The sequence below is a fragment of the Garra rufa genome, chromosome 2 (assembly GCF_049309525.1).
Source record: "Garra rufa chromosome 2, GarRuf1.0, whole genome shotgun sequence".
NCBI classification, from domain to species: domain Eukaryota; kingdom Metazoa; phylum Chordata; class Actinopteri; order Cypriniformes; family Cyprinidae; genus Garra; species Garra rufa.
Genome location: NC_133362.1, coordinates 62,261,263 through 62,288,870, shown reverse-complemented (window position 1 = coordinate 62,288,870; position 27,608 = coordinate 62,261,263). Strand labels below are relative to the sequence as shown.

The following is a 27,608-nucleotide window of genomic DNA, read 5'->3' as shown; positions in this document are numbered from 1 at the left end:
TCACAAAGCTTGAACTTAAGAATGCAGCAATTTCTCGTGCAAGATCGTGCTTCCAGTCTTATCCATTCACATATGAATGTAAGTCTATGGAATGACGCGGCCTCCAGCTCCTGTAGCAAACACTACTGTGATGCTGCCTCTGCTAGCAATGCAGGCTACACGGGTTCTTCCAGACTCCCATCCCGTGGCCCACAGATCAAGCCAGCTGGCCTCCAATTCCTGTAGCAGACCGTAGAGCACCAATGAGCTGACGATTGTTTTTACATGTCACCGTGCAATTTCATTTTCGTTTGACTAAATCACATTCAATTGAAATTACCACTTAATCTTTAATATTTGGCTATTTCTTTACAACAGACTTGTTGGAATTGCAAATCCTTGGATGCGGACATCAAAGCTAGCACTCCTCCGAATTTATCATTACATTCAGTCATTTCACAAATAACCAGCATTTCCCCCGTAGGTGGCATGAATTAAACGAGGGTTTCACATTAGCCAATCGAAGTGGCTACTAGCATAATTCTTGGGTACGAAATGCCCTCCAGTCTATCTGTCAGCTCCGCATAACTCCGCATTAAAAAAAAAAAAAAAAAAATCCTCTTCACGAATTCTCTCACAATAGTAGGACATTGATCGTGCAACCAATTCGTTAAATCATGGGTCTTCACACTGGCAAAAGTCGACATCACCTCAGCTTTTAAAGCTATGCCATCCATCCAGAACCATGGCACTTATTTAGGGTACGTTAACACAAGAAGCCTATGTCATATACCTAACTTTCAGATGCAAGCAGCACCAAGATTTTCTGACGTTATCAGAAGCGGCTTTTGGATTTGGCAAACATTTTACGTAAAGTAATCCTCAAAGCATCTACCCCTTTTTAGACAACTCAAATTGAGTATCGAACTCCCTGTCAGATGCTGCTAGAGCGTCCCGGTTTCTCTTTCGACTCTCAACTACCGGCGCAACGTACCTGTCTGAAGCCGCGAGTATTAAACTCACGTCAGACCCTGCGAGAGCCTTTCCGCTCGTAAATGTTTTCCTTCAACTACCAAAAAAAAAAAAAAAAAAAAAAAAAAATTTCCATCCCTGACCTTTTCCTCACTACGGTCGCCGAGGTATTCCCGTCTGATGCCGTGAGCATTGGCCTCCCGTCAGACACCCAAGGAGCCCCCGACCACAACTTACCTTTCCGTCCCACGTCCTGCGGGGCCCACCCGTCCGATGCCGTGAGCATTGGTCTCCCGTCCGATGCGCAGGGGCCCCCAGGTCGGACACCTAACCTTTTCGACACCACAGTCGGCGGGGCCTACCCGTCCGATGCCGTGAGCATTGGTCTCCCGTCGGACGCTGCAAGGGGCCCCCGCCCGGTCAACTGCACTTTTCTTCCCTACAGTCGGCGGGGCCTACCCGTCCGATGCCGTGAGCATTGGTCTCCTATCGGACGCTGCGAGAGCCAAACCGACCTTGCAATTTTTCCGTTCCGTCCGACGGTCGGCGAGACTCATCCGTCCGACTCCACAAGTCTCCGCCTCCCGCCGGACACTATCTGAGCCCCTTCAGGCCAACTTCACATCTTTTCCCCCCACCTGGCGAGGCTTACCCATTCGAGGTTCTGAGTCCTGATCTCCCCTCGTATGCTTGGCGAGAGCCCTCCCAGTCGGGTTTTCCTTTCTGCCCTCCCGGCCGGCGAGGCATACCCGTCCGATGTCGCGAGCCTTGGTCTCCCGTCGGACGTCGGCAGAGTTCTCCCGGTCGGGTTACTTACTTGGCGCCTGCAAGCGAGACTTATCCATGCGATGCCGTTTGCATTGGTCTCCCATCGTATGTCGCGAGAGTCGCCCGCACCAGGCGTCCCAAAACCTTTTTACCTGCCAAACCAAGAAGACCCACTTGTCTGACGTTCTGAGTCTTGATCTCCCGTCGGAGGCTTCATGGGTCCTCTCGGTCAGCACCAATAGGGGCCGATCGACCAGTAGAGCCCTAATGCCAACATCGTAAGCTGCTCCGGCCAAGGCAACCCGGGTTCTCCTGATCGGGCCCCAACCACGCTGCTCCTCCTTCGGCCGGTAGGGCTCACCCGTTCCAACGCTGTGCACATCCCGTTGAGTATCGGTTGAGCTCTCCCGACCGGACGCCCTAAATCCCGTAATCCATACTAGCAGCCGGTAGAGCCTTTCGACCTGATACAAAAACCTCTCCCATCAGAGTACGAAAGGCTCCCCCGGCCAGCTAACCAAACATCTTCTCCCAAACAACGGCCCCCGCCAGATCTCAGCGCTTTGGGGGGTCCTCTGCTGGCGGCTGTCCTACATTGCTTATTGGGGGGTACTCTAGGTTCGGGCCATTCCCGAGCTCGGAGCCCTTCCCCGGACAGCACGCCAAACATGCTTACATACTCCAGCTAATTATATGTAAGTGGGAACTCGTGAAAGGAGGGAGAGCCTTTTCTCATTTGGCTCCCAAACTCTGGAATAGCCTTCCTGATAACGTTCGGGGTTCAGACACACTCTCTATGTTTAAATCTAGATTAAAGACTGATTAAAGAAGCATTCACATAATGTATCTCATAACGCTGTAATTTCAGTTACATCTGATCAAATGCACATTAATATTCTTCAGCTTGGGCTAAACACATCATTTTTGTTTGGTCGGAAGTTGGAACAGCAGCTACGCTAATTATTTCTTTGTTTCTCTGTCTCTGCCACGGGATTTCCATCCCGTGGTAACTAGGGTTTACACAAGATTCAGCCCGGATTCAGAAGAAGAGATGATGCCAACCCCTCAGAGGACCGCAGATGATGCCAGCCTTGAAACAACATACAGCACTACATAATTTTCCTACAAGTCGATCACAGCACATAACCATTGCAATTAGTGTTCATCATCTGGTTGATTACACAGTTACTGATTTTAATATTTATATCATATGTACATCGACTCAACATACAGTATTCACCACTAATAAGCTACTAAATATATTGTAGTAGCCTAAAACTGTTAATTGCTGCTCTGCAACAATTTGTATTGTAAAAAGCGCTATACAAATAAACTTGAATTGAATTGAAATTAATTGATACAATCTAACATTTGCCCACCTTCCCCACAACAATTGCAATTGTTTTTACATACCTTCATCCAGTGTGCTTGACACAATCAAATCACCTGGTAAGGAAACAATGACATAGTTAGTAACTGACCACTAAAACTGTAAGACTCCAAATGCAGCAGATTTCTAATAAAACAAGATGCATGGATATTTCAAATATATCTTACTATATAAGCCAAGTGAATATCCAAGTTTAACTTAAACTCAAATTGGATATATGTAAGAGCATAAGTAGTTATGTGTGTGGTGCCAAACTAAGGGAAACGAACAAAGACAACAACAAACAAACTTCCTGCGCTTATTTCACGGTGAACTAAAAGAAAACTTTTTTTAATATAGTAAATTAGATAAGAGTCTATAGTCTCAATCAAATTTTTTTTAAATTAACAAATATTATCAAATATCAATGAATTAATTTTATTTCACTATTTACAGTGTATCTAAAGAATTTTTAAATATCCATTTATGACCCTTTTTAAGAGCTGCACAAGTTAAATGAACAGGGCTGCGTTTCCCAAAAGCATCGTAAGCTTAAGTACATCGTAGACCCATTGAATCCAATGGAGCTACGATCAACTTAAGCTTACAATGCTTTTGGGAAACGCAGCCCAGTATGAGCGGGGTTGGGCGATGTATGGTAACATATTAGACCATAAAATGACATGATTTACAATTCAGATACATGTTTTCACAAAAGCAAAAAATCTTATACAGTACAATAGCATTTCAGCCTTTGTACCATTAAAAGGGATAAATCAAGCATATAATGCTTTATATTTATTTAAAACATAAATATAATTGTCTTAATTGTTTAGATTTTTAGAAAGCACATTAACTTCTTTAACTTCACTTAGAACTCTGTTTGCTGCATAAAAACATTGGTGGATATTTACAATAATCTGACAAAAAACAGCTGAAAATTTGGACGTGCAAATTCATGCTCTGTCACTAGGGGGCGCTTTAGGAGCGCTGAAATATTACGGTTTCCCTTGTAACGGCTGTAAGCAAAGCAGCTTTAACGCAGTTTTATCAGACATGAAATGAAAATGCCAACAACACGTTTCTGAGGACAGTCGGTTCCCTTCAGATACATTCATATAAAGACATCCCTGCAGCATTAGTCTTTAAAACATGCAGTGTGCATATTTATTCAATGACATCATTGCCTATTAGATTTATCCAGCCCTATCGCGATTCTCGTCTTTCTGTCCCCAAATGTAAGACCTCACAAAATTATAATTAACCCTCTTTTGATATGGGAAGCTGCTCATCCTAGCTTGGTGGCTATTTGATTCCATATTCCATATATTTGAATGGAAGCGAACTCGCCTACATCTTTGGCAGCAAACCAGCCGGGTAACGTTACCCAGTTTGTTTCAGCGCGCGCAAGAACGAACACCACCTCACATGATATCGCTCAGGTCCTACTCTCAACATATAAATAAATACACGTAAATTTAAGAAGAAAGACCTGCACTTGACATATAAAAAAATATACAAAAAAAATAAAAAAAAATATCTACAAAAAAAAAAAAAACCATCCCTGCTTACTTTAAATTACTGTCACTTGCAAATGTGAGCAAATGTGAAATACATTTGAAGCCAGTATTTTAAAATTTGCTAACATTAGTTTCCAGGCACACACAAAGTCATAATTACAAATCTCTCTTGATTTGTATCTGTCTTGATTATTCATTTCTACAACAATATAAAACCTGAAAGACTGTAGAAATTTACCAACTATATTATTAAAATTAACGTAATTCTTACCTTAAAGTTCAGTCTCCCGCTTTCCAGTGGCTGCTGCTTTCGACAGTGCCGGACGACGGTTGGCGCGAAATACCCAGAATGCACCACGCGCGGCGCAGTAAATACAACGAGCAAATTGTTTGTTGTGTGGGTCTGCACAATAAGATTTGTTGAGCCACTTACATACAGCTTGTTGAGGACAAAAAACAAAATGACTAGTGATTTTAACAAATGTAGAATAATTCACAACATGATATATTCATGTCAGGAGACAAACAATGTTTTTTATTGTTATCATCAAAGGCTTAATTATGTCATAACTACAAATTCTTAGATATACTTTTTTCAGTGCAATGCACATTATATGACTTAAAAAAAAATGTACTGTCCGCCTGTGCATATTTATACCCGGACAGCAAAAATATCCACGAAGTTCTCGCTGAGAATGTGATTTTTAAAATGTTATTAGAATTAATTTATTTCTAAAATTGTATATGGTAAGCCTGAAACTGTCATAGCAGATTAGTCATCAGCAACGAAGTAAACATGCGCTGATAAGAAGCAATATGCGCAAACGAGCACATCTACTGAAGGGAGAATTCACAAAGCATAAAATATCAATTTCAATTCAGTTTTCGTTTATGTTTTTAATACCAATTAAACTTTACTTTCTTTAGTTGTATTTCTCATGTAGGTATATGAGGCAGATGCACCCCAATTTTGAGTCTTTTATTTTTTTTTTAATTATTATTATTTTAAGTTGTTTCATAATCAGAAAAAATGCTTTATCAGAAAAAAGTGACCACGCAGGCACCTCCCTGTCATGCATGTGCATTAGTTTTCCGCACAAACACTTAAATATCAGTAATAACATATTTAAATGAGGTTAATGCTAGAGTGTGGGATCCGCATTAAAATAAATCTTCACAAGTCTACATCCGAGACAAACGCAGTTATAACCTGCAAATTGAAGGATATATTTGACGTTTTAAAATGATCTTATGGGCCGAAGCCGCTCCAATTCGTTGATCATTTTTTGCTGTTAATCAAGATTACGCAGATGTCGCAGCATAAACTTGTTTTAATAAATCGCTTATGCATTAAATAATAAAGACACAAAACAGGTTTATTAAATATGCTGAATATATTTTCTACAAATATTTATAAAATGGGAACACCTAATCTTATTCGCAATCTAGCAATTTGCATCTGCATAAAACAGTGAATTATTTTTAACATGCAATGACAATAAAACCAAACAAGATTTGTAATGACGAAAATAATATTTAGACAAATATGAGAAACCCCACAGCACATCTCTTGCTCACTCAGCAGCATGCGCGCAGAACCCGCAAAATCTTGCTCTCTGCATGAATGCAGCGCAGATAGCGACACAAGTTATTTGAATACATAAAATGTTTAAATAAGATAATACTGACAATGGAAATTCTAAGACATTTCAAATAGTTTTGACGATTTTTTCCTTTAGTCCGCCTGTGCATTTCTGTCCCGCATAGTAAAATCAGTCTATCTCCGTGCTGTTTTTAGTTGAGAATGCAATTTCTGAAATTTTAGAATGAATTAATTTCTAAAATTTAATGATAGGAAAAACCTCAAACAGGTAACAGTAGTATAGAAATACACAGGCTATCAGGCATCAACTTGTGTGCCAGAATGCATATGAATTAATATGAAGCATAAGAGTCACGTCCGTAACGCATTATTTTGGCTGATAAGAGCAAAGAATTGAGATGGGCTGTTGATCATAATAATCATGGCCATAAATTGGCTTTTTACAGAAAGTTTCAAGTTAATTGCATTAGTAATTACTAAATGAAATAAACTTAATCTTTAAAACGTTACGGACGTGACACAACGCTGAAGCGTCCTGACGTCATACATCTAGCCCTTATAAATCCAAAAATCATTGCTGTTTAGACAAAGTGAGTTTATTTACTTTTCATACAGGCCTCCATCTTTCTACAAAATACTTACTATTGACATAAAAAAAAAATTGGCCGTCTTTAATCTCTCATTTGAAACCATGAAATACAGTCAAATGAAATTGTAATTTTACAATAGGTGCACCCATCATATGTGGTAGAAAAAATAGCTATTTCCTTCAAATTTCTATTAAAGCACGTTGATGCAGCTAAATACAGACCTAAATGCAAAACTTAAACTGGGTTTTGTTATTTTTGTATAAACTTTATTTTTTCATGGTAAGGTTGACATTTGCGTGGAATTGCTCATCTCCATCTCCCACTCCACCATCACCTGCCCCTTCATAAACCCATCTGCTGAACCTTCCCAGCCAAAATCTACCAGCTATGTCCCACACCTCATGGATACCCCTGACACCCCCACCCCCTCTCCTAGAAGCTTTTCTTATTTCCATTCTTCAAGGCGTCTACCCCAGGACCCTTCAGTCTTACCTAACCGCATGGAATGTTATAAAACATTTCACTCAGCTTACAAATTTTTCCCTGCTATCGATTACCACATTCATATCTTTCCTAAACATCATCCAAACCTCCAACTTGGCTCAATAGACCTTTCTCACAACTTCCGTATTTTGCACCGGAAATACGTAATTGCTGTGTAAACTTATTTCCGCCCCGGTATGCCGGTAACCAGCTAAACAACGTGAAAAACGCTTAACGTGGCTTAATGTATGTAAAAAACGACCAGGAAACCCCAAATTTCTGTCAAACCTTACGTGGAACAAACATTAACTACTATCAAAAGAACGAGCCCTTATTCCACAGATAAAGTGAATAATATCATGTTAAGCGTTTTCTCCCCCATAGAAGCCCATTATAAACAGCTTAACGTGGTTTACGTACCTCAACAGCGACCAGGGAAAACCAAACTATGTTAAGCTTTTTCCTTAATGGAGTTCTATAGGGAGAAAAGCGAGATATTATTCACTTTATATTATTCACTTTATATGCTGAATAAGAGCTCATTCTTTTGACCGCAGAAAGTGTTTATTATAAGTAAAATTTTAAGCCACGTTAAGCCTTTTTTTTTTTTTGTATAATGGACTTCTATGGGGGGCGATCACTTTATATGCTGAATGAGAGCTCGTTCTTTTGAGAACAGAAAGTGTTTATTATAAGTGAAATTTAACAGAAGTTTGGTCTTCCCTGGTCGCTGTTAAGGTAAGTTAAACCAAGCGGTTTCCTTATAATGGGATTCTATGGGGGAGAAAACGCTTAACGTGATATTATGCACTTTATCTGTGGGATAAGGGCTCTTTCTTTTGATAGTAGTTAGTGTTTGTTCCAAGTAAGGTATGACAGAAATTTGGGGTTTCCTGGTCGTTTTTTACGTACGTTAAGCCATGTTAAGCGTTTTAGAACGTCCCGGATAAACTCTTAGTGGAAAAATGTATATCCTTTATCCAATTTGTTCCTCTTTGTGACGGAGTTTTCCTCCACGACTCTTATCAGGTCGGCAAAAGTTATTTTTGGCAAACCAGCGAGGGAAGTTGTTTAGACTCTCTCCATTTTAATTTTAAATTACCCGGCTTTCTGCTGTGTTGACATTACACAGGAAGTCTGCATACCCTGCGATTGCGTATTTCCGGTTTCTGTGAAAAAGGTCTATCAAAGGGTACCTAAGCGGGATCCAATTTTTTCCAGGAATCCAAAAAACCCATCCTACTGGCCCAGACACCCGCCAACTTATAACCCTAAAAATTCTAAACATTTGCATCTACACTCTCTGTAAAGTCTACCAGTCCATCCACATCGCCCGTACCCTAGATGCCATGTTTATCCTGGCTTTCGGTTTCAGGATTTTTGGGAAGAGCTCACACGGATAATTAACACAGCCAATTCATCATCAGTAATCACACTCCCTATCCAATCAGCACGAGAAAGAATCCCTGTAAATAACCAAAGCAGACCTACTTCTTCCTCCCCCTTTTTTCAGCAATGTTCCACCACACCGTCTCCTCACCTTCAGCCCGGGCTCGGGAATTACTGCCGAGTGAGCCCGCTCCCGGACAACATGCCAGATACGCATAACCTTTCACTCAGTTTATGATCCGTAAGAGTGAACTTGTGAAAGAAAGACTAAATTAAATCACTATTGACATTAAAACAGAACATTAATTGATTTGTCTTTTGTTTCATCAATCTTATTAGGTTCTTTGAATTATTGCACTTAACTCACTCAAGGTGAGTTTAAGTAAACTGCAAAACATTTGTAATAGATGCAATGACTAAGTACAATCCTTCAAAAATTAAGATGAAATTGGATCCCTTTAAAATCCTGTAGAAATGATCATGCAGCATATTTATGCCTTGTCCTATAAGACAATCCTATAAGACCATTCCTAATTGGTTCCAAAACTAATTATTACAGCCTTCCACAAAGCTGCCAATGTAGGTGGTAGAAGTGAGCAAGTAACTGGTGTGTGCAAATTAAATTCATGCACACTGATGTTAAATTGCTAACAGTGTCCTTTATTGGGCTTCAATCAAAAAACAGTGCACTTCCTGTGAGCTCTCCTTCCAATTCTTGATATACAAATGTGAAGTTCTTACATTGTAGACAGAGCAAACACATTGTCTATAGTCCATATTATTCCTTGCACGTTTATGCATTAAGCTCAGTCCAACACAATAGAGCTAGTTGACACAGTAAAGTGTACCATGGACAAAACACATTGCTTTAAAAAGTGAATTAGAATTTATATAATTGTAGGAGCCCTGTATAGGATTCTTATTGGAATCCTTTCGGATTGTTTTGACAAGGGAACAATTTTGCAGATTCTTGCAACAATGTGGTTGCTAAGAAACAAAGAGGTGTAAGTCTGTAGAGTAATTTACAACAGCTTTGATTGTGGCCAATCAGAATCAAGGACCGGAAATGTCCATTCTAGACATTTTGTTTGAAACTCTGTCCATGATAAGGGGATCTGTTAGACTTCTCTTTATTGTGAATCTTCATGTGCCTGTTAAGGCTTCCTTTTTGACTGAAACGGTTTCCACACTGTTTGCATGTGTAAGGCTTCTCTCCAGAGTGAACTCTCATGTGAATGTAAAGGTATAGTTTACGAGTGAAACTCTTTTCACACTGTTGGCAGGTAAAAAGGCTCCCTGTAATGTGAACATTCTGGTGAACTTCAAGGTTTCCACTTTCACTGCAACTCTTTCCAGACTGAGGGGATCTGTGAGGCTTTTCTCTATTGTAAATTTTTATGTGACTTTCAAGTTGTCCTTGTTGCCTCATGTGAACTCTCATGTGAATGTTAAGGCATTCTTTACGATTGAAACCCTTTCCACACTGGCTGCATGTGTAAGGCTTATCTTCAGTGTGAATTCTCATGTGTCTGTTAAGTTTTCCTTTTTCAGTGAAACTCTTTCCACACTGTTTGCATGAGTAAGGCTTCTCTCCAGTGTGAATTCTCATGTGCATTTTAAGGTGTCCTTGTTGGAAACTCTTTCCACACTGCTTGCAAGAGTAAGGCTTCTCTCCGGTGTGAATCCTCATGTGCCTTTTAAGGTGTCCTCTTTCTTTGAAACTCTTTCCACACTGATAGCAAGTGAAAATACTCCTAGTTCCAGTCTTCTGAGCACTTTTTTGTTTAGAAGTCTTTTCAGACTCTAAGGAACAAAAAGACTTTTCTCCAGATACGAAATCATGAAGATTCTCAAACTGATCTTTCTCTTCAGTTTCATTTAGATCTTCTCTCTCCTCTTTCAGCGCTGTTAGATCTAAGGTGGAAAAACAAAAAGATAAAAGTTAACCCCAGTTTAATGGCACAAAGCAATTAACATCACAACATGTAGATATGTAATGCATGTATGCTAGATCCTATACTAAGGTGTCCAGATTAAGTTGGCTGTTATACAATTAATTAAATCTAGGAAATCTATACAGACCGATCTCAATTATTATATACCATTTTTATGTCTCCCAGGGAATAAAATTCAACAAATTTAGAAAGAGACTACGAAAAAGAAAGGGGACAAACTCCGCACTCAACCGACAGATGGAAAATTCATCACACAATAATTACTTCTGAGGTTTTATGAAGGGGGCAATTATGTTAGCCAATACTACAAGTTGGCTGTTACACTGACCTTTTAAGTGGAAAACACCCCAAAACTGACTGTCAGAGGATGAGAAGCGGTGGAAAACGGTCATTAATCTCTCAAAAATCTTATTTAAAAAAAATTAAATCACTCGATTTAAAGTATATCTGTCAAAAACATTAGTAATATTATAATTACGCCTCTGGAAACATAAAAAAAAATACTAAATTTAAACTTCCAATTGAAAGTGAAAAATCCTGTCTGTTACCCTGCCTGAGGATTTTATTAAAGACTTTGCATTTACTCCTACGCAGCTTCAGGGAGCGGAGAACTTATCTAAACGATGAGAAGGGAACTTTGATGCTCACTTTGGGAATGTTGAACTCATAGGCGACTCTCGAGAGCGAGGAGAGCACTGCTGTGCTCAACTATAAGACTTGGCTCTCAGATCGAGAGAACTCACATGTTCCATCTGAGACTGGTAGCTTTATCAGGCATTACATACAGACAAAATGAAAATTACATCGAAAATGTTCTGAAGAAGGTTCTCTTGGAATGTTCTGAAGGTTTCCTTCAGAGATACAGTGATATAAAACAATGATTTTGAAACGTACAGTTCTCATGTTTGTTCAACAAAGTTAAAGCCTTTTGGAAAATCTATTTGTGGTGGTCAGTTTTGATATTGTGGTCATGTTAAATGATATTTGTGTCGCCACAAATTAACCAATGTATGGGAAACACCACAGAACAACCACCTGAGCCCAACTTAAGCCAACTCATCACCTTCACCTTAAGTTGGGGTAGAGTTAAATTAATGCCAAATCTTTGCCTTTTGTTTTTTGTGTACACACCCCAGTTTGAGAACCACTGGTTTCTATTGTTCATATGTTAAAATACAGTACCTTGGTGTAAGTATGACCTACTGCTCCACTCTGATGCCTCCTGAACAGTGGTCATCTATTTATTTACTTGATTATATTGATTTTCAACAGATATAGATCTATCTGGTTATATATTTAATATATTTTGTTCCTTCTTTTTTTCCTTTTTTCTAATTTTCCTCCTTATATCCCATTTTTAAATTACTTTATATGCACACAAGATATAGAGCTGTGCAACTTATACATTACAATCTTACACCTCACATAATTACATCAGAGTTTAACATCAATGTTTGTGCTTTTGTTTTGGCTTATTTTTTTTTTTTTTTTCAGACTTGCTTTATATTTACAGCACTGTTTTTTGTACTGTTTTTCTGTATGTCCTACATTGTCTTGTTCTACAAAAAAATGGTAAATGAAATGATCTTACTAGAAAAACTGCATGAAAAAGTGTAACCTGTTCCATCTGTATAGTCTCAGAGAGCTTTTATGAGTTTTCACACATGCACAGTAAGGCGAATTTAACGTTTCTGACATTTCAGTGTGGATGAGAAAATTTTTGGAAAATGCCTGAAAACGCTTATGTGGATAGAGAAAATAAAAAAGGCTGTTTTCAATTGTATGCAGATTAATTTAGGTGTAACCTAAGTGTTTACTTGTTTATTTGCTTACCAAATACATTAAATTAACAAATGTAGATAGCAAGCAGAAGCCAAACATGATTACTCACATTTCAAGGTTTGCTTTGTTACTTTTTCATAAGTAGACAAAGTGCTAGAAATCAATGGTTTTAATTTTAGAGGCAGATACTAGGTTTAATGTTACAGAAAAAAATATAACTTTGGTTTAGGCTAATTCCATATTATTGTTACAACTTAAATGCACAATCTCATAATAACAAATGGCCAGTGCTAAAGTAAGATCTTCTCAGCTGTACTTGAAGGCAGCATTATGGTGCGTTCACACCGCACACTTTGTCTGCGTCAGGCAACGCACCTAACGCATCTAGTTTGACGCATGTACGTTGAAGCTGGCAACGCTTGCTTTTTGGTGCGTTCACACCGCAAACGTCAGGCAACGCACCCAACGCATCTAGTTTTCTGCACACTTCCCCTGAATAAACCATGGCAAACTATTGGGACTGGACATTTTGGAATCCTCTCATGAACAAGTATTGCTAGCTAACGAAATGGGAAATAATTACGTTGAGAAAAGATTTGACAACCCGATCTCTTCAGCGATCTTCATCCAAGCAAGTTCCTTTACATTCCTGTCTTTATACAACAACGAGGACGGATCATACAATTCTCTGCGATTGCAGACGGCTAGAATAAGTTTGTAGCCGTCTTCAATCGCAGAGAATTGTTTGTTGTTATTTTTTCTGCTCCCGCTTCATTCAAAATACGTGTGGTGACGTCGCTACAGTGAGACGCTCTCATTGGTTGACGCACTGCGTCAAGTGCGTTAAGTCCGTCAAAAGTTCAACTAGCTGAACTTCTGCGTTGCTTGCGTTGGCTGCGTTGACGCTTGAAACGCAGGTAACGCTTGAAAAGTTGACGGATCCAACGGACACAACGCAACGCAGAGCCTCTGACGGACCTCTGACGGACTCAACCATTGACTTTACATGTAATCTTGCCGCAACTGACGCATGACGGTTTGGGCGGTGTGAACGCAGCATTAGTATGTGATCTCAACTTCTCTCAAATGTCAAAACATTTCTACACTTGTGTGATATTATTCATAAATATCATTCATTTCTGTAGTGACTTCAGGTTTGAGAATGAAAACCAACCTGTTTGTTCCTCAGTATCTTCATGTTTGACTCTAAATGCTTCTTCAGTCCATATGTTTTTACTCTCCTCTTTAATAAACCCCACGTTTGTTTGTTCCTCAGTATCTTCATGTTTGACTCTGAATGCTTCTTCAATCTTCATGTCTTCATTCTCCTCTTTAATTAATGCCATCTTAACAGTGTGTTACATGGATCTCTGTTGATTCTCCAGGAGTTTTTCTGTGTGTTTGAACACTTTGTCCTGTTTAAGATGAGAATAAATAATAGAAAGAAAAATCAATACGAACTAAATCTCTGGGTGCGTCTCAATCAGCTCCTAGTTCACTAGTCAGTGCACTAGTAAGACAGTCAGAGAGTTAATAGACTTCAATAGACTCAGTATTATAAATAAATTAATAGACTTATATTGAAGGTATAAAATATATAGGCTATTTTGATCTATATTTGGAATTCAATTATTTATGGTATCTAATATGCTACACTTTAATGAAATCATTGTCGGTTGTGATTCACTCGTTTGTGTTTGTTGTTGTCGTTTGTAGTCCGCGTGCCGCTGAATTGAATCACTGAATCATTTCACAAATGATTTGATTCAAATGATTCGGATTCTCAGTTTCTCTCATCACTTCTTATCATCACACAATTGATTCATGATATAGAGAGAGAAATGAGACGCATCTTCTGTGTTATTAAAGGCTAACGTCTTCAGTAACACTAAATAAAGCATTACATTTATTTTACATAGCTTGTAAAAACGCTTTATTGATGCAACAATGTCCATTGGTTTAAAAACTTTAAAAGCACAAACCTTTCTTCAGGTGATTCACAACAGATGAGGAGCGAGGCGCAGATTTATGACGTCACATCATCAGAGCAAAATAAAAGTCCCATTGGTTCACTGCTCTCTAGAATCACAAATATATCATAGAAATGTTGTATATAGAATAGAATTTCGTACCCATATCATGATGCTTTTCTAAAGTTACTTACTTCTTAAATCTATTAATATTACTCTCTATTTTTTATGTACATTTATAACACTTTGTTTTATGTTGATGAACCTTGCCATTAAATTCACATTAAACTAGTTCATGCTGCTGTTTAACTATTACAAGGAGGGTGTGATGACAAATTTGATCTATCAATCTTTTGACTATTGTAATCAATCTCGTTATTTTGTTTGTTTGTTTATTTATTTATTCTTTTGGAAAGTTACTGAAACACTGTCTGGGTTTTTAGTTTTATTTTGCTATTAGGGCAAATGAGGACACAAAAATATATTTGTGTCAGTTTCTATTTACCACTACAGAAGTTTATTTATAATGAATTATGACTTACATTTCCCCAGAGTATTATTACTTTTTTAAATTGTTATATAATCTGTGCTAAAATATGATTATAATATAAACAAGTAAAATATTAAAATTTCAGTTTTTGAAATGCATTTACAAACAAAAGTCATTAATAACAGATCCACACTGAAAATGAACAAATCCTCTGTAAGGATTGGATGGAAATGATAATATGGTCTGTATTTGATCTTTTCTATTTCAGTGGTAATGTTTTTTTATTTTTTAATGGTAATTTGGTTTTAAATACATTTTTTCAGTGTAAAGGAATATGGTTAATTCATTATTAACTTTTCAGTTTCGATAAATTGGCAAAAATATGCCAACATATTCAGTTCACTCAATATCTTCTTTTATTAACAGTGAAAAGTTTAGGTAATAAATACAAGACACAATAAACTGTTTATTAGAAACTTTAACTAGAAGTACATCTATCAGAAAAAAAAAACATGTTGTATTAGTTTTTTGATTTTAGTGAAGTTAAATGTTTTGAAAACAAAATACCTTTAATACACCTGCAGGAAAATGAAGATCAGGAGACTTGTTTGAGCTGGTCCTGTGTGTCGCTGTGGTCATCCAGACTGACTACATTTACATTTATTCATTTAGCAGACGCTTTTATCCAAAGCGACTTCCAAAGCGACTAAAAAACTCAATCACTGGAGTTTATTCAGATTTCAGGAGGCTGTTCTTACAGATGAAGACAAAGCTCTCAGATCACAAGCTTAAACACAGTTTTCAAGGGATGTGAGCAGATCTATACTGTACTCTAACTATAGCACTCATGATCACAGAGATCAGGGAAAGACATTCACACACAACTCAAGTGTTCATTAGCATTAACAATGACAACAATTAAAGAAATGAGCCAGAAGTATCAAGAGTATCACAGACAAAAGATGACAGTCTCATTTTACATTTGTATTCACACACACCTAATGTAACGTATCTGGTCTTCCCTGTCTTCATGAACTCTTGCACCACACTTCATGGACTACAATCCCCATAAGCCACTGCACCAATCACTGCACACATCTGTTCCTCATTTCCCACAGAACTGATTGCTGCATACACCTGTTTATCATTTACCCACATGTATTTAAGCCACTCTCACACACAGCCACCTTGCGAAGTCTAATTGTTCCCATGGTCATTATTCTAAGCGTGTTTCTCTGGATTGGATTGCCTGTGTATGACTCTGGACTGTGTACCCCGTTTTTGATTCCTGCTACCTGCCATTTGCGACCACTGCTTGAGTATTGAACTGTTTCCCGGATTACCTACGTTGTTCCTGTTTTCTGGCGTTTACTCCTGCGTGTTGACTATTCTAATAAAGCCTTGCAAATGGATCCGCACGTCTCTGACTCCTCCTTGTGACAGAAGACTTCGCCACAACCCGGATCCAGCGGCTTTATTTCACCACCAGCAGTTCACCATGAACCCAGCCACTCAAATCATGCGTCTCCGTCAGGGTGAGCGTCCCATAGAGGACTACATCATAGACTTTATTGAACTAACTAATCAGACTTCAATGAGCAGTCTATGCCTGATGATATTTTTTCATGGAGGCCTTTCTGAGCCACTCCACTCTTTAATGCCACTTCATGAACCTGATTGGACTTTGGGACATTATATAGACATTGCACTGCGATTGAGTGGCTCTCCCTTTACTGTGGATGTTTTAAAAGAGCCACAGCACAAGATGTCTGCCAGCCCCGAGCCTCAGCACAAGAAGTCTACCACGCCAGAGCCTGCTACAAAAAGGGCCTATCCTAGGTTAATTTCTAGCGTGGAGGACCCACCGCTGCTGTCGGCTCGAGCAGCTGGTCTCCCAACCAGCCCTCCAGTGACTGCGCCGCCAGAGCGCCCTCCAGTGACTGCGCCGCCAGAGCGCCCTCCAGTGACTGCGCCGCCAGAGCGCCCTCCAGTGACTGCGCCGCCAGAGCGCCCTCCAGTGACTGCGCCGCCAGAGCGCCCTCCAGTGACTGCGCCGCCAGAGCGCCCTCCAGTGACTGCGCCGCCAGAGCGCCCTCCAGTGACTGCGCCGCCAGAGCGCCCTCCAGTGACCGCTCGCTCAGAGCCTGCTCTTCCAGAGTCTCCGCTGGAGACGCCCAGCCCTCCTGAATCTCCGCTGGGGTCGTCCAGTTCTTCAGAGCTCGCTCCTCAAGAGCGTCGTCCAGAGCCCGCTACTCAAGAGCGTCGTCCAGAGCCCGCTCCTCAAGACAGCCTTCCAGAGACTCCGCTGGTTCCGCCCAGCCTTCCAGACACTCCGCTGGTTCAGCCCTGCTTTCCAGAGACTCCGCTGGTTCCGCCCAGCCTTCCAGAGACTCCGCTGGTTCAGCCCTGCCTTCCAGAGACTCCGCTGGTTCCGCCCAGTCTTCCAGAGACTCCGCTGGTTTCGCCCAGCCTTCCAGACACTCCGCTGGTTCAGCCCTGCCTTCCAGAGACTCCGCTGGTTCCGCCCAGCCTTCCAGAGACTCCGCTGATTCAGCCCAGCCTTCCAGACACTCCGCTGGTTCCGCCCAGCCTTCCAGACACTCCGCTGATTCAGCCCTGCCTTCCAGAGACTCCGCTGGTTCCGCCCAGCCTTCCAGAGACTCCGCTGGTTCTGCCCAGCCTTCCAGAGACTCCGCTGGTTCCGCCCAGCCTTACAGACACTCCGCTGGTTCAGCCCTGCCTTCCAGAGACTCCGCTGGTTCCGCCCAGCCTTCCAGACACTCCGCTGGTTCAGCCCTGCCTTCCAGAGACTCCGCTGGTTCCGCCCAGCCTTCCAGAGACTCCGCGGGTTCCGCCCAGTCTCCCAGACAATCCGCTGGTTCAGCCCTGCCTTCCAGAGCCTCCGCTGGTTCCGCCCAGCCTTCCAGAGACTCCGCTGGTTACATCCAGTCGTCCTGAGATTCCTGTCTGCCCGGTTCTGGTCACGGAGCTCAAGCATGGACTGTTCCCACCCACCCTCCCTGCTGCTCCAGTCCTGCCACCTCTGTCTCCTGACAGTCCCTCTACTCACCCCCATCCCACCTTCGTGGCAGAGGACTTGCCGTGGGACTGCCAGTCGCCATCGGTGTCCAGACTGAAGGACCCCTCACCATCACCTCCAGTCTCAGAGTCCTGGACTCCACCTCGGTCCTCCGACCCTGCGGCTCCACCCCGGCTCTGTGCTCCCTCGTCTCCGTTGTCGGCCCAACAGCTCCTCCGGGCTCCATCGTCTCTCCGGCTCCGCCCCGGTCAGTCGTCACCCCACCTTCGCCTCTGGACTCTACTCCTCCGGCTGCGCCTCGTCACTCCGTCCTGCCGGCTCTGTGGACCTCCTCCCTCCCGTGGGCACAGCCTCGATCCTCTGTCACTCCGGCTCCGCTGCGTACCTCCGGACCTCCATCTCCGCCGGGGTCGCCAGAGCCTTGGGTTCCGCCTTGGCCCTCCGGATCCTCTGTGTCGCCCAGGACCATCGACTCTCCGGTTCCGCCTCGGGCTCCACCGGCTCTACCTCCGTCGGTCGGCCCCATGCAGGAGCCAACCCTTCCTCCTCCATGGCTTCTCCCTCCGTCGGCTCCGCCTCATTTCGTGGTTCCAGTACCACTACATGGACCTGGCCCTCCATCCCTCCCCCTGTTCCGCCTCCGCTCCACCACCCTCAAGATTGTTAAGGTGGTTAGAGCGTCTGGAAGCCGCTCCTTGCGGAGGGGCTATGTAACGTATCTGGTCTTCCCTGTCTTCATGAACTCTTGCACCACACTTCATGGACTACAATCCCCATAAGCCACTGCACCAATCACTGCACACATCTGTTCCTCATTTCCCACAGAACTGATTGCTGCATACACCTGTTTATCATTTACCCACATGTATTTAAGCCACTCTCACACACAGCCACCTTGCGAAGTCTAATTGTTCCCATGGTCATTATTCTAAGCGTGTTTCTCTGGATTGGATTGCCTGTGTATGACTCTGGACTGTGTACCCCGTTTTTGATTCCTGCTGCCTGCCATTTGCGACCACTGCTTGAGTATTGAACTGTTTCCCGGATTACCTACGTTGTTCCTGTTTTCTGGCGTTTACTCCTGCGTGTTGACTATTCTAATAAAGCCTTGCAAATGGATCCGCACGTCTCTGACTCCTCCTTGTGACACCTAAAGCAAAAGAGGTTCATTTACAATTGAAAATTTCTGCTTAATTTCCTAAGCAATAATTTTATTTCAACCAATATAATTGTGTTTTTTGCAGTAATGATTGTCACACCTATGGACTGTTCTTGAGTTTTTTTGTTGTTGTTTTTTTACAATGTGCTCCTTGTCCTTGTTTGTCCTGGTGTTCTCTAATGGTGTTCTCTAATTTGGTTTTCCTGTCACTGTTTTCATTGTGTTGATCAGAAAGATAAATGGCATTTAAATTTTAAATGAATATATTTAGCTTTAGGAGTGTGTGAATATGAATGTGAAATGATGGTAAGTGTCATCTTTTGTCTTTATTGGCTGTTGATGTTTCTGCCTCATTTCTTTAATTGGTGTCTTTGTTTCTGATCAATATCTGAGTTAAATATGAATGCAGAGGCTGAAGGTGAGACTTTCCCTGATCTCTGTCATAATGAGTCTATTGTTCTGCTGATTGGATTAGAGTCGCTGAAAATCTGGGCAAATTCCTGTAACTGCTTACATCCTTTGCATATTTTATCTTCTAATGACGATCCTGAAATCTGAATAAAACTCCAGTGATTGAGTGTTTTAGTCAGTCTGGATGACTGCAGCGACACACAGGACCAGCTCAAACAAGAGTCTCCTGATCTTCTCTCCTGAGTTTACTACAGGTGTAACTGGATACTGCAGGTATATTGCTTTTAATTTCACTATAATCATGTAGATATTGAAGATGTAGCTCATGAGCTCATTAAGAAATGGAGTGAACTGAATATGTTGGCATATTTTTGCCAATCAACGAAACTGAAAAGGTAATAATGAATTAACCATATTCCTTTACACTGCAAATAAAATAAAATAAAATGTATTTAAAACCAAATCACCATAAAAAAACATTACCATTGAAATAGAAAAGATCAGATACAGACCATATCTTTCCATCTAATCCTTACAGAGGATTTGTTCATTTTCAGTGTGGGTCTGTTATTAATGACTTTTGTTTGTAAATGCATTTCCAAAACTGAAATCTTAATATGTTACTTGTTTATATTATAATCATATTTTATCACAGATTATATACAAATTTAAAAAAGTAATAATACTCTGGGGAAATCTAAGTCATATTTCCTTATAAATAAACTTCTGTAGTGGTAAATAGAAACTGACACATTTGCTTCAATAGCAAAATAAAAATAAAAACCCTGACAGTGTTTCAGCAACTTTCCAAAAGGAATAAACAAACAAACACAATAACAAGAGATTGATTACAATAGTCAGAAGAGTGATAGTTCAAATTTGCCAACACACCCTCTTTGTAACAGTAACAGCAGCATGAACTAGTTTAATGTGATTTTAATGGCAAGGTATATCAACATAAAACAAAGTGTTATAAATGTACATAAAAATAGAGAATAATATTAATAGATTCACGATGTTAATAACTTTTAAAAAAGCATCATCATATGAGTACGAAATTCTATTCTATATACAACATTTCTATGATGAGTTTGTGATTCTAGAGAGCAGTGCACCAATGGGACTTTTATTTTGCTCTGGTGATGTGACGTCATAAAGCTGCGCTGCGCTCCTTATCTGTTGTGAGTCACCTGAAGAAAGGTTTGTGCTTTTAAAGTTTTTAAACCAATGGACATTGTTGCATCAATAAAGCGTTTTTTACAAGCTATGTAAAGTAAATGCATCATTATTAAATATAACGTTGTAATGCTTTAGAGATACTGGAGACGTTAGCCTTTAGTAACAGAGAATGTGCGTCTCATTTCGCTCTCTATATCATGAATCAATCGTGTGATGATAAGAAGTGATGAGAGAAACTGAGAATCTGAATCTTTTGAATCAAATCATTTGTGAAATGATTCAGTGATTCGATTCAGCGGCACGCGAACTACAAACGACAACAACAAACACAAACGAGTGAATCACAACCGAGAATGATTTCATGAGACATAATGTTTAAGTAATTGAATACCATATCTAAATCAAAAATAGCCTGCCTAAATATGAACCCTCTGGGTAATTCGTATATTTTTTACAAATGTATATATTAGTCTATTAACTCTGACTGTCTTACTAGTGCACTGACTACTGAACTAGGAGCTGATTGAGACTCACCCAGAGATTTAGTTTGCATTGATTTTTCTTTCTATTAATTATTCTGAATGATTTCATGAAAGTGTAATATATTAGATATGATGAACAAATAATTGAATACCAGTTATAAATTAAAAATAGCCTGCCTAAATATAAACCTTTTTGGTAATTTGTATATTTTATAAATTTTATATATAAGTCTATTAACACTCTGATTGTCTTACTTGTGCACTGACTACTGAACTAGGAGCTGATTGAGACTCACCCAGAGATTTAGTTTGCATTGATTTTTCTTTCTATTAATTACTGTCATCTTAAACAGGACAAAGTGTACAAACACACAGAAAAACTCCTGGAGAATCAACAGAGATCCAAGTGACATGAAGATTGAAGAAACATTGAAACAAGAAGATATTGAGGAACAAACAAAGATGGTGTTTATTAAAGAGGAGAGTGAAGACATGAGGATTGAAGAAACATTCAGAGTCAAACATGAAGATACTGAGGAACAAACAGGTTGGTTTTCATTCTTAAAGATAAATAAAATATATTAATGAATAATGTGTGTAGACATCATGCATTTGGTTCAGTTGTAACAATATTATGGAATTAGCCTAATATATATATATATATATATATATATATTTATTCCATGGAATGTCTGGATACTGGATTCTGATTGGCTGGCAGGTGTGCAGTAAAACCGTTTAATGCACAGGTAGTTCCAAGTCAGTTTAATCACCGTTCTATATTAATGCGCTGCTTTAATTGATGCACGCAAAGGCACAGAGAGAGAGAGATTGAGAGAGAGAGAGGTCGCAGATCACATTGTGTTGCGCACATACATAAACTTCTTGTCAGCGTTTGCCTGCGATCCTTATTACAATATCCTAGATACTAGATCGCTACATTATATTCCTCAGCAACGGGGTGGTAAAGCTGCTGTTTTTGAATGCATTGTTGTTTGTAGAGAGAGACGCACAGCATGCAGGCAGGTAACGTTACGCACACACACAACTGTCATCACTCTTGCCTTCACACTCACTCTTGGTCGATCGATAATCTACTGAAACAAATGCTATATTTCATTCAAATAAATGTGATTTTACCGGACTATTTAATCTCTGTGTCTGATTTGAAGCGGCCAGAATGCTAGAGCTGCGTGTCATAACTGACGAAAATAACCGTCTTTTTTTAATCCATTCAGTCAAATTTTGCGCTGCAAATATCAATCCTAGTTTTAATTTGTCTATAATTTGTCTATAACCATGGAATAAGTGGGATATAAGTGGGTGCTTCGCGTCGGGTGGTTATTAGCCTCCACGTCATGCATTTAAAATCCTTTAACGCACGGCAAACCGTTGATTATCCCTTACATATATATATATATATAGGGTAGAGTGGGGGAAAATGTGACATTACAGTGAAAACAAAACATAAATGTGACTAGAATTGCCATCCCGGTTTTGAGTGACTATGGCAGGAGTTATTCACCAAATATTAAAATTGCTCAGCCTTCATTATTAATTAGTATTTTGACTGAACATATTTTTGTACAAAGGGGGCGTTTTGCCCCAGCAGTTGGGTAAAATTCCCCCTTTCTTACCAACCAGTTTGCTTCATAGATCAACAGCAAAATGAACAGACTCCAGTGTATAATCTCTAAAAGTAAAAGGCAAGTAATGTATCAACATGTGTATATATATTAATATTTATTTGAGGAATGTCCAAAATATCCAGATTTTTTAACATTGATGTATTTGTTCACCACTATCACCAAGACAAACAGAAAACCCTAAATAAATATGTAAGATTGTAATAGGGATTAATTACATAATAATTTATAATTTAGCTCAAAGGGAATCGAATATGATTCAATAGGGAATTTGAACAGAATCGCTGTTTTACGGCTGTTTCAGAGTCGACGCGCGATTCATTCACAAGTCGTCTAACAGAAACTCTGCAATGGATATTACTATCCAGAATATAGTGAAAACACTATATATAAGCACAGTAGCAAAATCAGCAGTTTAAGGCAATAACTTGTAAGCACGAAACACAAGATACTTAATAAAAATATGAATTTATTGGATAAACCTAACACATACAAACTAATCTAACATAAACACACGCATTCACACAGGTTGCAGAAAGAGAAAGTGAGGAAAGAATGAGTTTAAAGGAATGAACATATGAAGTCCCAAGTTATAGCAATGTGCATTTGCTTAGACCTGAACAACCATCAATCACTTAATTAACCCTCGTATTGAGTCTCTCAAAGAGGTTATTAAACTTTATCAAATGCACCAGTTCAGTTTGAACCTGGAAGTTACTTGCGTTGCCTTTGTCTGTGAAGGGAATTCCTTTCGTCGCTCGTTCCAGAAAGGGTTTTCCCGAGGTTGCTGATTGGTTGGTGGTCGGTCAATGTGATGTCTTCTTGGGCGTTGGCTGGATATGAGAGATGTGCGTGCGCTGTTAAAGTTCAGGTTCGCGAAGACGTTTAAGTCGGTCGCGGCTTGCACAAACTTAACTAGACACGAAACTCTCAACGGAAAGAAATAAAAAAAAGATTAAAGAAAAAACAGAAGTGGAATGATCTCCTCATGTTTCCTTTAGATGAGGAGGCTGGCATTCAGGCCAGGCGGCGTCGAGACGCCGCGGCGCGAAGCACGTGAAGAGCGTTGTAAGGTGTGAGAAAAGTTGCAAGAGATAAGAGAGAGATTTGAGGGTGTCCTTGAGTTTTTAAACTCAGCTTTTGGACACCTCCCAAAATGATGTCTTGACCAATTAGAACATTGGCTGAACTCCGGTGGGCTGCTGGTTTCACCTTCCAAACCACAAATCACAATGTTATCTTATTAGTCCCGTGATCCCAAATTCCCGCTCTTTGCAGAGATAAATTTGGACATGATTTCTATAACAAGACTATAATACATTTCGCAAAGAATTGAATTACAGGAACATTTTGAGAATGCGATTTCCAACTCGGACATATCAAACATCAATATAAACCATTAAACTATTCAAGAGTTATCAAAAGGGACATACACAATGAGTGATTAAAACATAATAGACAAATTTATGGGTTACATATATGAATAGGAAATTATGCAGAGAAATGATGAGTTGCTCATGAGTCCTTTAAGCATAATTTTGGGTGCATATGTACATCAATAGACAGTTTTCTGTGCCCTTCTGTGAGGGTCTGTTCTCTAAGCTGGGAGGTCAAAAGTTTAGGGAAGGAATTTCCGTTGTGTCCTGTGTGTGGGGGAAAACCAACCATATCGCTAATGACTTTAATCATGTGATGTTCAAAATGTGCATCTCTTTGACCATTAATCTTGGTTACTTGCTCCAAATTTGACAATCTCCTTATTCGAAGGATTTGATTATGAAGAAGTGTCTTTGTGTTAATTTTGTTCTTGGTTAGTAAGGTCTGCTTCAGGCTGGCGTTCTGGCGCCAGGCTATCAAACGTCAGATTTATGACGGAGGCCTCTTGTGGAATTTGAGTGTGTAGACGTAAAAGTGTTTTAACTTCTGATCGAGTCTCCTAAATTGTCTGATTCTCGCTGAAATACTACATTATCAACAAAACTGTAGCAGTGGTGCCACAAAAGTGGTTCAGTGATGGCGTTGTCTATTGGCCAAACTACCGAAATGATGAAAGAGTAAACAGGGTAGTAAAAAATTCTGCGGACCCTGGGCCTGACTGGGAAACACATGATGTCAGAGTTACTAAATCGTGTGGTATGATAATTTATTTTTTTAATTATAAATGTAAGGCTATTGTAAGCAAATATCAAAATATTTTGCTAATATGTAATAAAAAAAATCAGTTCCCCTTCAGTCGAATCACTTCGACGTTACATGGGATCTCGCCTGAGAGACCGATCATCTCTGAGCCTTATACAAAAAGGCCAATTGTAAATTGGCGAGTGGACGTGCGCGCCGGCCACGCCCCGTACATACGGGTATATAAGATGGCCGCGCGCATCACTCAGTTAGACTTTTGCTTTCAGAGCCTTTCTGCTCGAGCCTCTACAACTTCGATTGAAGGAAAGACAACGTTCCTGAGCTCTTCTCCGCTGACGTGCTGCCATCTAAAAGAGATTGACTAAAAGAGTGTCTTTGGCAGCCGTCAGCGGTATCCTGCGGGCGGCCGTTTTAATGGCCATTAAAAGCCTCCTGCGCTCCAGCGAGCAGCCCCAGCAGTGCACAGAGTGCCGCGGTTCCTCCCTGGGCAGACCAGGATCTATAAGAGGAATTTCTCACGGCCGTGAAGCGTCCTTTTCAGGATGGTATTCTGGCCGTGCGCTACTGGATGTGGCAGTTTCCTCACTTCTGAGGACGGACATGAACACTGCCTCACATGCCTGGGCTTAGAGCATGCTGAGGCAGCGTTCACGGATGGTTCATGCCAGCATTGTGAGTGCATGACCATGGTCACGCTGAAAAACCGCCGCTCTTTTGCGAGACGGCTCCCCTCTGCGCCCCGCCGTTAAGCCGTCAGTGCTTTTCGGCCGCCGTGGCGAGGCAAAGGGGGGATTTAAAGGTTACGGTGCAGACCGCGCCGCCGGCTTCCAAAGCCCCGTGGCCGTCTGCACCCCAGCGTGGCCCCGTTGAGTGGCCAGAGCAGTATGCTTCCCCGGTATCCGGGCCGAGCATCTCCTTTGGCGCTCCTCCAGAGGAAGAGATGTCTGTCGCTGCGTCAGAGGGTGAGTCTGACGGCGAGGCGGATATCTCGCCGGGCCAGCGCCCTCCCGTGGTTGCTGCTCCGGCTGACATGGACGCTGAGCTGTCGGCTATGCTCCTCCGTGCCGCCAGGGGGATCGGCCTCGAGGTGTCAGATCTACCTCCTGCCGATCCCTCTAGGCTTGGCGACTGGTTCCTGAAGGGGGCGCCTGCGGTTCCGCCGCGCCCTCCCTCCGTTCCATTCTTTCCGGAGGTGCATGAGGAGCTGGTCAAAACCTGGCGGGCGCCGTTTTCATCGCGTCTCCGCCCCAGATCCTCCCCCCTCGCCACCCTCGATGGCGGGGCAGCCCGGGGATACGAGTCGGTTCCCCAGGTGGAGCGCGCTGTCGCGGTGCATCTGTGCCCGCGTGGCGCCACCACCTGGCGGGACCGACCGCATCTACCCTCCAAAGCGTGTGAGCGCTCGTCCGCCCTTGCGGGCCGCGTCTACCGCGCTGCTGGACAGGCTGCCTCTGCCCTCCACGCCATGGCCACCTTACAGGTCTACCAGGCGCAGGCGCTGAAACAGCTGGACGAGGGTGGTCCTGATCAAGAAGTGATGCAGGAACTCCGCGCCGCCACCGACTTCACTCTTCGAGCGACGAAGGTCACGGCGCGGTCTCTTGGTCAGGTGATGTCCACAGCCGTGGTCCAGGAGCGACACCTATGGCTCAATCTGGCTCAGATGGCGGACGCCGACAAAGCTCGCTTTCTCGACGCCCCCGTCTCCCAGAGCGGCCTGTTCGGCGACACTGTCGAGGATTTCGCCCAGCAATTCTCGGCAGTCCAAAAGCAGACGGAGGCCATCAAGCATATTCTGCCCCGCCGCGAAGTCAACATCCCGCCGCCGGTGGCCCCGCCTCCGCCTGCCCGTCGCCGAGGGCGCCCCCCTGCGGCCAGTAGGTCAACTCCAGCTCCCGCCGAGGGTCACGAAGCCGGGATGGCTACCCGGCGCAGAGCCGGCCGCAGGAGAGCGGCGCCGCCCGCCTCTCAGGGACCGGCTAAGAAAACCCCCCGCAAGAAACCTGCGAGGCGTCCCTGATGCGGGCAACCCAGAGGTGGTGGAGATTGCTCTTCGGGGGTCTGTGGCATCCACTTCCCCACTCCTGGTGGAGGGCCGGGAGCTTCTGTGCACACAGAATTTAACCGACGGTACCCACATTTTCACAGAAAGAGCAAATTTCCTCACCTCTGGGGCCTCGGCCCCGAGTTCCCCTCTCGAGCAGAACTTACACTCCTCGACGTCGGACTCGGAGCCCGGCATCGCCAGCGCGGGATCCAGGGAAGAAGGTAAGCGCTGCTTTTCGCGGCCAGACTCTCCCCCAGAACTCAGCGTTCTCTGGGGTCAGTCCCCTTCCCCCCGCCCCCTTAGGCTGCCCCACCGCGGTCACGTCGGTCAACGTTCCCTTGATACCGCTAGCGAGCCGGTTGAGCGCGTGGCTTCAGCTCCCCAACCCCTCGCGGTGGTTGATACGGACGGTACGTCTCGGCTATGCGATTCAATTCGCCAGGCGTCCGCCCAGGTACAGAGGTGTCCATTTTACTACTGTCCATTCGGACACGCACGCCACTGTCCTGCGTGCGGAGGTTGCAGTCCTACTGGCGAAGGACGCAATCGAGCCAGTCCCTCCAGCCGAGATGAAGTCAGGGTTTTACAGTCCCTACTTCATCGTGCCCAAAAAGAGCGGTGGGTTAAGACCCATC

At 42.1% G+C, this 27,608-nt stretch overlaps 1 protein-coding gene across 1 annotated transcript in view; it reads right to left on the bottom strand.

The window, feature by feature from the left end:
- The window catches only part of LOC141325654 (uncharacterized), a 246,712-nt gene extending 232,956 nt beyond the window's left edge, over window positions 1-13,756 (bottom strand). Inside the window, exons 1-2 of the mRNA XM_073834419.1 lie at window positions 13,581-13,756; window positions 10,147-10,448 (exon numbers count right to left, since the gene is read on the bottom strand). Coding sequence (XP_073690520.1) covers window positions 10,147-10,448; window positions 13,581-13,756 — 478 coding nt within the window. The remainder of the gene's footprint in view (window positions 1-10,146; window positions 10,449-13,580) is intronic.
- Between the last annotated feature and the right edge of the window lie 13,852 nt (window positions 13,757-27,608).